Below are 14,291 nucleotides of genomic sequence, written 5' to 3'. Positions count from 1 at the left end.
TTTTTTTTTAAGAACTTTTGATACACCTCTGTAAAAAGAGAGGTTCAGAGTTGGTAGGAATATAAATTATGCAATGTCCCCTTGTTCCATACTCTGGTTCCATGCAGCTTTCAGCACCGTAACTACGTGTGTGCCAGGTGTGCCTGGCACACAGCGCAGTTATCTTGAGGGCGCACAGCCAGCGGCTTGTAATGAGTCAAATTGACTCATTACAAACCGTCTGTTGTGTGCCATGCGCCGCGCTGGAGGGAGAGCAGCAGCCACACCGGAGGCAGAGAAGGAGGAGGAGGGAGGGGGACTGTAGCAGCAGCAGCGCTATGTCATTGGTAGTAGCGCCGCTGCAACAGTCCTCTCTCCTTCTGTATTGGCTGCCCGGCGCTACTGTGAATGCTGGCATGCAGTTCCCTCATCCCAGCATTCTCAGTGGCGGGCAGCCAATGCGGAAGGAGAGGGGCACTACTACCAATGACATAGCGCTGCTGCGACTCCAGTCCCCCTCCCTCCTCCTCCTTCTCTGCTGCCCGGGATCTGATCATCTGCCTGCACGAGGAGCCTGACTGCCAGCAGGGAGAGATGGTAAGTATATATCTCTCGCTCTCTTTCTCTCTCTCTCTCTTGTGTCTGCCGCAATGTGTAAAAAGGGGACGCTGTCTGCCGTAATGTGTACAAAAAGGGGATGCTGTCTGCCGTAATGTGTAAAAAGGGGACGCTGTCTGCTGTAATGTGTAAATAGGGTGACGTTGTCTGCCGTAATGTGTAAAAAAGGGGGACGATGTCTGCCGTAATGTGTACAAAAAGGGGACGCTGTCTGCTGTAATATGTAATAAGGTGGACGCTGTCTGCTGTAATATGTAATAAGGTGGACGCTGTCTGCTTTAATGTGTAAAACGGGGGATGCTGTCTGCTGTAATGTGTAAAACGGGGGACGCTGTCTGCTGTAATGTATAATAAGGGGGACGGTGTCTGCAGTAATGTGTAAAAAGGGGACGCTGTCTGCCGTAATGTGTAAAAAAGGGGACGCTGTCTGCCGTAATGTGTAAAAAGGGGGATGCTATCTGCCGTAATGTGTAAAAAGGTGGACCCTGTCTGCCATAATGTGTAAAAAGGGGGACGCTTTCTGCCGTAATGTGTAAAAAGGGGGACGCTGTCTTCCGTAATGTGTAAAAAGGGGGACGCTGTCTGCCGTAATGTGTAAAAAGGCACGCCGTCTGCCGTAATGTGTAAAAAGGGGGACGCTGTCTGCCATAATTTGTAAAAAGGGGACGCTGTCTGCCGTAATGTGTAAAAAGGGGACGCTGTCTGCCGTAATGTGTAAAAAGGGGCTCCACCTGGTGTAGTGGCGCTACTGTGCAGCGTAATTTGAATAATGGAGACTACTATGCACCGTAGTATGAATTGGCATTATTTTGTGGCCACGCCCCTTCCCCATGAAGCCACACCCCTATATATTTTGCGCGCGCCTGCGGCACGCACTGCTCCTGTCTTGCGTGGGGGGGCGGCGCCAATGCCGTTTCTTGCACACAGCGTCAAAATACCTAGTTACGGCACTGCTTGAAATATATTTAGATACACCACTCCTGTATGTAAAGAAATCACTGATACCACTTTTGTATTTTCTGGAGGCTTTGGCACTGGCAATTCTTCACTATGAGGCACAGACCTTATAGCATTTGATAAATGAGGGTATGTCACACTGAGCTTTGACTTAGAACTGATGCCTGAAATGCTTGTAAAGGTGTGTACACACGGTGAGATTTTTTCTTGAGATTTTGACTATATAGTCAAAATCGCAAGAAAAGTTAGTGCAAATCGCAAGGTGAAAATCACCTTGCGATCCCGATGCGCGGCCCCGCCAGGTCGGCATCGCAAGAAAAGATAGACTGTGCAGGCAAGTCAATCCTTGCTAGACCGGTGTACTATCTAGTTCATCTCACATGTCAATGACATCTCACATAAGCCAAAATCGTAAGCACACATAGGGGTATATGCAATTGCGGTCGAATTCCCGAAATTGTCGAATTTCGGGACATTTTCGCCAAAAAAAAATATTCGTCAATGCAATTCAGTACTTTCCGTCAAAAAAACGGACTTTTAAAATTCGACTTTTTGAAATTCGACTTTTTGCAAATTCGACTTTTCTGCAATGATACAAGTGCTGCAATTCGACAAAAGCATATTCAATTCAAGTTTGGAAATTCGACAGCAGTGCTTTTAGACAGTAAATTCGTCATTTTCAATCCGCCACACTTTGGAGGGTGAAAACAATAAAAAAAAATTTAAACATGTTTTTTTTTGTGTTTTTTTTTTGGGGAATAGCATATCTATTTATATTAGAAGGGATTAGGTACTTTTTTTTTGGGGGGGGGAGGCACAAGTATTATTTATATATTTTTAAAAAAAATTTTTTTTTTTTTTTATTGCTGGAACGGTAAAATAAATAAAAAAAATGGCGTGGGGTCCCCCCTCCAAAGCATAACCAGCCTCGGGCTCTTCGAGCTGGTCCTGGTTCTAAAAATGCGGGGAAAAATTGGGCATGGATCCCCCGTATTTTTAAAACCAGCACCGGGCTCTGCGCCTGGTGCTGGTGCAAAAAATACGGGGGACAAAACGAGCAGGGGTCCCCCGTATTTTTCACACCAGCATCGGGCTCCACTAGCTGGACAGATAATGCCACAGCCGGGGGTCACTTTTATACAGTGCCCTGCGGCCGTGGCATTAAATATCCAACTAGTCACCCCTGGCCGGGGTACCCTGGGGGAGTGGGGACCCCTTCAATCAAGGGGTCCCCCCCCCCAGCCACCCAAGGGCCAGGGGTGAAGCCCGAGGCTGTCCCCCCCATCCAAGGGCTGCAGATGGGAGGCTGATAGCCTTTGTAAAATGTCAAGAATATTGTTTTTTCCAGAAGAACTACAAGTCCCAGCAAGCCTCCCCCGCAAGCTGGTACTTGGAGAACCACAAGTACCAGCATGCGGGAGAAAAACGGGCCCGCTGGTACCTGTAGTTCTACTGGAAAAAAAATACCCAAATAAAAACAGGACACACGCCGTGAAAGTAAAACTTTATTTCATACGTCGACACACACATACTTACCTATGTTCACACGCCGACATCGGTCCTCTTCTCCATGTAGAATCCACGGATACCTGAAAAGAAAAGATCAATATACTCACCTCAACCAGGGTCCAGAGATAAATCCACGGACTTGGCAAAAAAAAAAACCGGACACCCGTACCATGCCGGACTGAAAGGGGTCCCATGCTGACACATGAGACCCCTTTCCCCGAATGAGACCTCTCAGTGACAGCTGTCACAGAAAGGTCTCTAAAGCCAATCAGGAAGCGCAACTTCGTTGCGCTCACCTGATTGGCTGTGCGCTGTCTGAACTCAGACAGCGCATCGCACAGCTCCGTCCATTATATTCAATGGTGGGAACTTAGCGGCTAGCGGTGAGGTCACCCGCCGGTCAGCGGCTGACCGCGGGTAACCCCACCGCTGACGGCAAAGTTCCCACCATTGAAACTAATGGAGAGGCTTTGCGATGCGCTGTCTGACAGCTCAGACAGCGCACAGCCAATCAGGTGAGGGCCACGGAAGTAGCGCTTCCTGATTGGCTGAAGGGACTTCAGTGACAGGAGTCACGTGGTGTCCCGGCATTCGGGGAAAGGGGTCTGATGTGAAAGCATGGGACCCCTTTCAGTCCGGTGGTACGGGTGTTCGTTTTCTTTTTTTAACAAGTACGTGGATTATCTCTGGACGTGGATGTACCTCTGGACGCTGGAAGGTGAGTATAATTTTTTTCACAGGTACCCTCGGATCGTCGGAGACTGTGGCAGTCGGCGTGTGAACATAGGTAAGTATGTGTGTGTCGGCAGTGTGTAATAAAGTTTTACTTGTCACGGTGTGTGTGTCCTGTTTTTTTATTTGGGTTTTTTTTTTTCAGTAGAACTACAGGTACCAGCGGGCCCGTTTTTCTCCCGCATGCTGGTACTTGTGGTTCTCCAAGTACCAGCTTGCGGGGGAGGCTTGCTGGGACTTGTAGTTCTTCTGGAAAAAACAATATTCTGTCATTTTACTCAAGGCTATCAGCCTCCCATCCGCAGCCAATGGATGGGGGGGACAGCCTCGGGCTTCACCCCTGGCCCTTGGGTGGCTGGGGGGGGACCCCTTGATTGAAGGGGTCCCCACTCCCCCAGGGTACCCCGGCCAGGGGTGACTAGTTGGATATTTAATGCCACGGCCGCAGGGCACTGTATAAAAGTGACCCCCGGCTGTGGCATTATCTGTCCAGCTAGTGGAGCCCGATGCTGGTGTGAAAAATACGGGGGACCCCTACTCTTTTTGTCCCCCGTATTTTTTGCACCAGCACCAGGCGCAGAGCCCGGTGCTGGTTTTAAAAATACGGGGGATCCCTGCCCAATTTTTCCCCCGCATTTTTGGAACCAGGACCAGCTCGAAGAGCCCGAGGCTGGTTATGCTTTGGAGGGGGGACCCCACGCCATTTTTTTTTATTTATTTTACAGTTCCAGCAATTAAAAAAAATATATATTTAAAAAAATATATAAATAATACTTGTGCCTCCCAAAAAAAAAAAAAGTACCTAATCCCTTCTAATATAAATAGATATGCTATTCCCTAAAAAAAAAAAAAAAACATGTTTAAAATTTTTTTTATTGTTTTCACCCTCCAAAGTGTGGCGGATTGAAAATGACGAATTTACTGTCTAAAAGCACTGCTGTCGAATTTCCAAACTTGAATTGAATATGCTTTTGTCGAATTGCAGCACTTGTATCATTGCAGAAAAGTCGAATTTGCAAAAAGTCGAATTTCAAAAAGTAGAATTTTAAAAGTCCGTTTTTTAGACGGAAAGTACTGAATTGCATTGACGAATATTTTTTTTTTGGCGAAAATGTCCCGAAATTCGACAATTTCGGGAATTCGACCGCAATTGCATATACCCCATAGTCCATATCTCAAGAAAAGTTAGTCAAAATCTGTCCTATCTGGGCTCCGGGGAGTTCAAGGGAAATCGCAAGTAAAAATCGAACATAGCAAGGATCTCACCGTGTGTACACACCCTAAGACAAAAGTAACAATCGTTACAGTGGGCCTAATTTAGCATGGATCGCAAAAACAAAATCTTTCTCTAATGAGCAAAACCATGTGCACTGAGGGGGGGGGGGAGGGGGATGGGCATATATAACTTGTGCAGAGAGAGTTAGAGTTGGGTGGGGTGTGTTCAAACTGAAATGTAAATTGCAGTGTAAAAATAAAGCAGCCAGTATTTACCCTGCACACAGAGGTGTAGCTAGGTGACATGGTGCCCGGAGCAAGGGTATGTTTTGGTGCCCCCCTACCCTGTACTGAATTGGGAGCATTTTACATTTGCGAAGTAAAAATATAAAAAAATTCTAAATTTGTGACTGGACCAGTTCTAGACCTTGTGGAGCTCAGCGCAAAAGTGTCCTTTGAGCAACCCAATTGGTAAAACAGGGACAGTGCACGCCAACAAAAATATAGGTGCGTAGCTGCATGGAGAAGGTGCGTGGCCACAAAATAGTACCAATTCAGATTACATCGCACAGTATTGTCCATTATTCACATAACACCGCACAGTACTATTACCCCTTATATACTTTACGCCACACAGTAGAGCTCCTTATACACATTATGCCACACATTAGAGCCCCTTATACGCGTTACACAACACAGTAGTGCCGCTTATAGATGTTATGCCTCAGTAGAGCCACTTATAGATGTTATGCCACAGTAAAGCCACTTATACATGTTACACCACAGTAGAGCTGCTTATACACGTTACGCCACAGTAGAGCCATTTATAGATGTTATGCCACAGTAGAGCCACTTATACTTGTTACTCTGCAGCTTCTAATGCAGATAGAGGTGCTGTAGCAGCAGCTGGGGCAGAGAGAGGTGCTGCAGCCTCAATGTAGAGAGAGGTGCTGTAGCAGCCGGGGTAGAGAGGGGTGCTGCAACAGCTGGGGTAGAGAGAGGTGATGCAGCAGCCGATGCAGAAAGAGGTGCTGTAACAGCTGGGAGAGAGAGGTGCTGCAGCAACTGAGACAGAGAGAGAGATGCTGCAACAGGCAGGGTAGACAGAGGTGCTGCAGCAGCCGGGACAGAGAGTGGTGTAGCAAAGTAACCCTGCCATACAGCTACAGTGAGACACATAATGAAGGTGGAAGAGCTCCGCCTCCAGCATATGCTGGCTGTCAGTGTCTCCTGCTGCCTCTGGCCTGCCCTATTTCCTGCCTAGTTTCTGAGTCTGATTTAAAAAGAGTAAACACAGTTGTTTGACAATAAATGGCTTCACCCAACCACTAACCATGAGTGAAAGTAAAGTTTGTGAGTTATCATTCATATTCTCTGACAAATGGCCAGAAAATCACAAATTCTGCTAGGGTATGTAAACTTATCAGCACAACTGTACTTTTATAGCTCATCATAAATGCAGCAAAAAGAGTCCAAATAGTTAACACAGTTTCTAGGCATTGTGCCACTTGATATTCTAAGGGCAGTATTCAATTGATATATCACGCCCGATCTCCCATCTAAAGTGACGGGAGACCGCGGGGTGATATTCAGTTGTTCCCCGTTATCCCACCCATAGCAGTCGGGTACACGGCTAAACACGACTAAAGTAATGGACGCGATCGTGAAAAGTCCTGTTGGGGCACTCAAACAGGTCACCTTTTGCGCATTTTAGCTCGTCACCCCCAGAGGAAGCCAGCTGAAAAACGTTCTTGTGCCCGTCGGCAGAAACAATTGGATAGCTGGCGGCTGGTGCGCACGAGTATAGAGACCCGCAATAACAATTTAATACCGTCCTAAAAGCTATAAAATACTGAACTATGGGGGTCATTCCGAGTTGTTCGCTCGTTGCTGATTTTTGCAACGGAGCGATTAAGGCAAAAATGCGCATGCGCATGGTACGCAGTGCGCATGCGCATGGTACGCAGTGCGCATGCGCTAAGTATTTTAGCACAAAACTTAGTAGATTTACTCACGTCCGAACAAAGAATTTTCATCGTTGAAGTGATCGGAGTGTGATTGACAGGAAGTGGGTGTTTCTGGGCGGAAACTGACCGTTTTCTGGGAGTGTGCGGAAAAACGCAGGCGTGCCAGGATAAAACGTGGGAGTGTCTGGAGAAACGGGGGAGTGGCTGGCCGAACGCAGGGCGTGTTTGTGACGTCAAACCAGGAACGAAACGGGCTGAGCTGATCGCAGTGTAGGAGTAAGTCTCGAGCTACTCAGAAACTGCTAAGAATTTTCTATTCTCAATTCTGCTAATCTTTCGTTCGCAATTCTGCTATGCTAAGATACACTCCCAGAGGGCGGCGGCCTAGCGTGTGCAATGCTGCTAAAATCTGCTAGCGAGCGAACAACTCGGAATGACCCCCTATAAACAGTGAATATTGACTTATGACAGAGAAACACAGAGCATTAAATGTTTACAGAACAAACACTGACCACCAACTGGCTGGGAATTACTTTGATGAGATTGCTGTTACCACTTCTGTTTCCAGAGAATTCTAGGCCTTACCTTCCTGCATAAGTCTCTTGAGGTCAGTACCAGGAACTTCAATTTCATCCACCCTTTCAGTACTCTGCACTTTGTAAATGTGTCTGTCATCATTTAAATCCACTTGACTGACACCAATTTCTAAGAAAGAAAATTATGTTCACATTTATGAATGTCACAAACATTGAGTGTGCTCAACCAAGTCATTCATGTTTCCAATACGGTTTTATTTATAGTATGCACTAACCAATGTTCTTGTGATGGATGAAGATTTCCTCTCTCTCATCAGACAGAAGCTGGACAAGGTTAGAAGCCATTTTCTCCACTGTCTGAATGATTGTCATAGGTCCTTTGATGATCTAAGACAAAAAAAAGAAAAAATAAGTTTAGTCCACCGTTTCTCAACCCCACTCCACAGGACTCTTAAGAGAAGGGCCATCTTAATGTATGGGCTTAATGGGACGCTGCCCGGAGCCCTACAACTCTAGGGGCCTTTAAACAGGGGAGGGCTGGGCAAATGAGAGTGCAGCATTTCCCTACCTGCCTACCAGCCTGCAGCCAGACAGTGAATGACTGCCAACATGCTAATTGGCAGATGGCTGGAGCTATCCACCAATCAGAGTGTTGATAGCCATTCAATGTAAGGAAGCATGTGAAGAGATGGCGCGGGACCGCAGGGGAGGGGGGATAAAAATATGTTTTTGCTTTTTTACTTATTATCGTAAATGGGTGGGGTAGCGGCCCCAGTGCATTGCTTTGCCCAGGGCCAACAATGTGGTTAAGATGGCCCTACCTGAGAGGTCATCTTTTCCAGTCCACCCAGCAGGCACACAGGTGTATTACCAACTGTCACATTTTAAAGATCCACAGGTGACCTGGAAAATATGAACTACTTTCTGATCCTGGTTTGAGAACCACTGGTCTAGTCTGTATATTTTTATGGTTTTGTTATCTGGGTTTATTTCAAATATTTTGGTTCTAATTTCAATGTTTTATTAGTTATAAATAATCAGTTAATCAGTAGCAGTTCCTACCTTTTTCAGTCGATGGGGCTGTCCAGATTATAGCTCACGTCAGTCCCAACCCAGGGGTAAATGCAATAGGGTCCGAATTGCTGTAAGTTTGGAATTTCGTCCGAGAACGGCCTATTTAAAGAGGCAATCATTTATAAAGCAATACCAGGTTGGTTTTGCCTTCTAAATGAATGCATCTTTAAAAATACGGCCTCTCTCTGACAAAATATCGGACCATCGGCAACTAATTCCCTGTTAGATTTACACACACACACACACACACACACCCCCCCCAACTCCATAAAAATTTATTGCGCGTGCAAAGAAGTCTAGCCAAGCTTGGGAGAGAAATGAGAGGAAGAAAAATTGTGGCTGTGCAGCCGCAGTATGACCAGGGCATAAAGTGGTCCTGGAGAGGTGGTGAAACCATTTTCCCTGCCACCTAACCGTCCGTCCCCCCCAGGGCCAGTGCTAGTGTTTTCGGCACCTCCATGCAAACTATAAAATTACTGCCCTACCTGCCATACTTTATAAAGAGACATTAATCTCACAAAGAAGTAGCGTGATCACATAATAGTACCCCCCAGTTCAAACTACACCACACAGTAGCACAATCTTATTCACATTACACTGCATGTAGTGCCCCTGATTTATATTACACCACATAGTAATGTCCCTTATTCAGGTTACGTCACTCAATAGTGCCCTTTATTCACATTGCACTACACAATAGTACCCTTTATGCACGTTATGCCACACAGTAGTGCCCCTTATATACAATGCCCACAATTCCCACAGTAGTAGTGCCTCTTTCACATAATACCCTCAATAGTAGTGCCCCTTACACATAATGACCACAGTAGTAGTGCCCCTTATACATAATGCCCACAACAGTAGTGCCACTTACACATAATGCCCACAGTAGTGCCCCTTATACACATCCCTGCCTCTGTCACTCCAGCAGCTTACCGCCTTTGTCCCTCCAGCAGCTCCATGCCCTGTATCCCTTCGGCAGCTTCCCCACCTCTCTTGTTCCTCCAGCCACCTCTCATCATGTCTTCAAGATACACAGAGCCTGCTCCTCTTCATGGTTCCTCTTTGCTTTAGCAGCGGTGACAGCATGATATCACATATACTGTGCCAGAAAAGGAAACCACTGGGACCTGAAGAGGGGATGAATGCTGTCCAACAGACACAGCGTGTGTGAATACCAGGAGGAATGGGCTGTAACTGGAGGAGTACCGTGGAGCCACCAAGACCTGAGAAAGGGGGAGGTGGCTGCAGCTCATCAGTAACACTAGTGCCTCCTGCATCATCTACTGATGTAGATGATGGGACAGGTTTTTCTGTTGGAATTACTGTGCAGGGCAATGGAGGTGGTGGAACTAGTTCACCCTATCATTACAGGTGGTGGAACTCAGTTCCACCTCACTTTAACCCCTGTGTATAACAGCTTCTAGGTCCATTAGTTATAATGGCAGGGGGGACGATTTATTTAAAATCCTTTTCTGCAGCTGTCTGAAACTGCTGCACATTATTAGTGACTGACTGAAGAGACAAAAATCGTTAAGGAGGCACCATTTCTTGTGCCATAATATAATAATTGTTGCCCCAATCACAAATACATTTTTATTGCCTTATTAAAAATCAATTAAGTGGTGGTTTTGGGATCTATATAATATAAAAACAGCAGTGGTGGTACAGTATAGTTTGGAGTTTCTATATGGTAAGGATAGTCTCCGTTAATGTAGGAATTCAGGGGCACATCTGATACTATAGATGCTGCAGAACAGAAAGACGCACATGCGCAGTAGGCAGGTCGGTTATCACGCCTCCGGCTGCTGCTCCAGATCGTAGGGCCTAATTCAGACCTGATCGCATCAGCAAAATGTTTCTCTAATGGGCAGAACCATATGCAGTGCAGGTGGGGCAGACATAACATGTGCAGAGAGAGTTAGATTTGGGTGGGGTGAGTTCAAACTGAAATCTAAATTGCAGTGTAAAAATAAACCAGCCAGTATTTACCCTGCACAGAAAGAAAAGAACCCACCCAAATCTAACTCTCTCTGCACGTTATATCTGCTCCATCTGCAGTGCACATGGTTTTGCCCATTAGAGAAAAATGTTGCTACTGCGATCAGGTCTGAATTAGGCCTCTAGTACGCTGTGCCCAGAACAAAGACGAGAGACAGCACTGAGCACTCTACATCGATTTTTGCCTCCTTAAATAATATTAATTGCACTCATAATAAGTGTTTTGTGTTTGCTTGTGTGCCGAGATTGGAGCTTCTTCGCTTGTCCCCACTAACCAGTGCAGTAATACGGCGGAAGAGCACCTTATGCAAATCCCGCCCCCCCCCCAAAAAAAAATAAAAAAAATCACATGACATTGCTCCAAGGGGGGTGGGCCCACCAGCACCGGTAAGTACAGCACTGCATGAAGCATCCTCAATGGCACCGTGCTCACTTACCCCTAGCTGTGGCCCTGCTACCAACTCATATTTCAGAGAGCTTTTCTGGCTGAAACAACACAGTTTGATAAATCTCCCCCATGACTTTATGTAATTGTTGTCCTAATTGTTTTATAAATTGGTATATTGTTTTAGTCAGCGCCCAACCAGCCCCAAAATAAGCAGTATATACCGGATTAACTTCAGACCACAAGTCTGGATCATGTTGTTCAAGGAGCTCTCCTGTGACGTGTACAAAATGCTGACCCAGTTCTTCTAAGGTCTCACTGCTGTTGTTTAAATCCATATCCGCCACTTCCTTAAGAAACTGGATGACACCGAGAACATCTACAGAGTCTACAGGGCTTTCCTCCATCGCTAGCCCTTTCTCAAAGGCCTCCAGGCATGCCAAAGCCTCCGATGGGCTAAGCTGGTTGAAGTCGCTAGTAAGAGGGTTTTCAGAAATCTACAACAAAATCAAACATAATAAGGTTAGCATTCTATATAAAGATAAATATGAGGTTATCTTATAAATTATGGTTGTGAAGATAGTAATGATACATGGTTATATGTTGTTACCTTTGAAATACAGGTTCTCATAAAAGGGTAGATGTCTCAAACCTTTGAGAGAGATAAAGTGGAGAAGTTGCTCATAGTAACCAATAAGCTTCTAGTTATAATTGTTCTATGTCTATAAAATGACTAAAGCTGATTTATTGCCATGGGCAGCTTCTTCACTTCATCTCTCTCAAAGGTTTGGTGCATCTCCCCCTCAGAGTAGTACGCAACTAAAATGTGTTCTGGAAAAACTGTGCATTTTGTTACTTACTGGCCTTTGACCAATTCAGCCACATCCATTGCTAACAAGTGTATAAAACCAAGTATATAGCCATGTAGTCTCTATGGTCACACACTAGCAGTAGAATGGATTATGCTGAAGAGCTCAGTGGCTTTCAATGTTTCACTGCCTTAGGACGTCACCTTTCCAACATGTGATTTTGTCAAACTTCTGACATGCTAAAGCTGCCCCAGTAAATTATATGTGCTGTTAATGTTAAGTGGAAACATCTAGGAGTAATATCAGAGGAAACATTTTAACATCAGGGGTGTCAAGAGGGCGTAGAAGGTAAAAAGCACTATACCTGGACCTCCACAAAATGGCGTGACTATGCCCCCTCAATACTCACCTCACCCAATGGGACGTGGCAAAGCCTCTTTTCCAAGCCCCCTTCCAAGGTTCATGGCCCACATGAGCTCTTAGTAGCACTGCTTGACTTAACAGCATACAATAACAACCAAAAGAATGTACTTGCAACCTTGTGGCAACGGTTGGGGAAGGCACTTCCTGTTTCAGCACGACAATGCCTCCATGCACAAAGTGAGGACTATAAAAAAAATGGTTAACAGAGCTTGGAGTGCAGAACTTGAAAGGTTTGCACAGAGCTCTGACAACAAATCCAATGGACACCTTTGAATTGCAATGTCAAATGCGACTCGCCAAGCTTTATTGCCCAACATCAGTGCCTGACCTCACTAATGCGATTACTGTGGCTAAATGGCTGCGTGTCTCTACAGCTGTGTTCTAAAATCTAGTGGAAAGTATTCCCAGAAGAGTGGACGCTGTTATAGCAGCAGAGAGGAGACCAACTTCAAATGTATGTCCATGTTTTTCTAATAAGATGTTCAACAGAGGGCAAGATTATAGGTGGGGCAGACACATTGGGGCATCTCACACTGAGGCAAACCTTGCCCCAACCCGTCCAGCTCCAAGAAGTATCATAGCCAGTGATTGGATATTTATTTTTTGAGACTTAGACAGCTTTGTCGACGTCTCAGCGTTGTTATTGCGACAGCCAGGATCCCGATGAGCGGTATGCTAACCGCATACTGTGCCAGACTATCGAAGAATCACCCTCTTGCTTCATAATGCTGTGATTCGCAAGTGTATTGGAAAGGGGGCAGGGTGTAATGCAATGAAGTGCCTGCCCCCAGTAGAGACCTTGGCAGTTTGGCTGTAACAGGTATGGTACTGTCTCTCTCACTCCCTGCTCCGATCTCTTGCTCGCTCCTTCTCTCCCTTGCTCCTACCCCTCTCTCTCTCTATCATTCTCTCTCCCATTCCAACAACCCTCCCTCTCACTCTTACTACCTCCCCCCCCCCTCTCTCTCTCTCCTTGGGCTGGATGCATGACACATCACATTTTGAATGTGATGCCATCCCACCACTCTTTACAAGCATAATGGCTTTTATTAATGTTGTATGCTTGAAGAAAATCACAAAGTATAGCTCTACCGGTGAGATCTGTCCTTTGTAATAGAAGGCCTTCAGGATTTAGGACCCAGTGAGTGATGCATGTGCCAAAAGGCAGAGCTGGGAAGGATCCAATTGGATCATTCTCAGGGAGAATCATGGAAAGAATCCCACAGGCTTCTACAGGGCAATGCCCTCCAAAGATCTAAAGACACCCTCACTCTCTCTGTCACTTCTTTTTCTCTCCCCTCCCTTTCCCTCTGACACCCTCTCTCCTTTCTCTCTGTCCCCTTTCTTTCTGTCCCCCATTCTCTGTATCTGGCTCTCTCTGTCCCTGACACCCTCTCCCTTGCTCCCCTAGTTATCTCTCTCTCCCTGACAGTTTCTCACTCTCTCTTAATCTCCCCTCTCTCCCTGACACTGTCTCTCTCTCTCTCTCTCTCTCTCTCTCTCTCTCTCTCTAGTTCTCCCCTTTCTCTCCCTGACATCCTCTCTGTCTCTCTCTCCTGTTCCCTTAGGAGGAATAGTAGTGTCATCGGCGGGTGGCAGAAACAATTTTATTGGTGGGAGCCTTAACGACTTAGTTGCTCCAGGACCACCACTAGCCTTAATCCGACCATGGTTCAAAAAGCACATATGGGTGTTATAGTCATGTGTCAACATACTTATGGCCATGTAGTATACCATTTAACGATTTAGCAGCATTAAAGAATTACTGTAATTAAGAATTATTCAACAGTATTACATCTGCATGTCTTAAATTGTCTGTTATGCAGCTATGTTTGATACACAATTTTACTTGTGTTTTAGAAATTACTGTATGCCTCCTGAAGCATGTACATTTTGAAATTGTCTCCAATGCTTTTAGGGAAACACCTCCATAACTTTTGTTAATTTTATGATGAGTAGTAGTGCCCTAGTTCACCTTATGCCACATTGTATTGCCTCCAGTTTAAATTATATCATAGTGCCCCCAGTTCACATTATGCCACAAAGTGGTCTAATTCTACATTATGTCACAGAGTCCCAAGTCACA

The 14,291-nt window shown here is 45.7% G+C and overlaps 1 protein-coding gene across 3 annotated transcripts in view; it reads right to left on the bottom strand.

Moving 5' to 3' along the window:
• Positions 1-14,291, bottom strand: part of ADGRD2 (adhesion G protein-coupled receptor D2) — a 611,421-nt gene that overhangs the window by 573,439 nt on the left and 23,691 nt on the right. For all 3 annotated transcript variants that reach the window (XM_063936865.1, XM_063936864.1, XM_063936863.1), the window contains exons 8-10: positions 11,198-11,470; positions 7,789-7,900; positions 7,563-7,682 (exon numbers count right to left, since the gene is read on the bottom strand). In XM_063936865.1, the coding sequence (XP_063792935.1) occupies positions 7,563-7,682; positions 7,789-7,900; positions 11,198-11,470 (505 nt within the window). The remainder of the gene's footprint in view (positions 1-7,562; positions 7,683-7,788; positions 7,901-11,197; positions 11,471-14,291) is intronic.

The sequence above is a fragment of the Pseudophryne corroboree genome, chromosome 8 (genome assembly GCF_028390025.1).
Source record: "Pseudophryne corroboree isolate aPseCor3 chromosome 8, aPseCor3.hap2, whole genome shotgun sequence".
Lineage (NCBI taxonomy): Eukaryota > Metazoa > Chordata > Amphibia > Anura > Myobatrachidae > Pseudophryne > Pseudophryne corroboree.
Note: the sequence above shows the minus strand (reverse complement) of the source record. Positions and strands in the feature narration are given on the sequence as shown.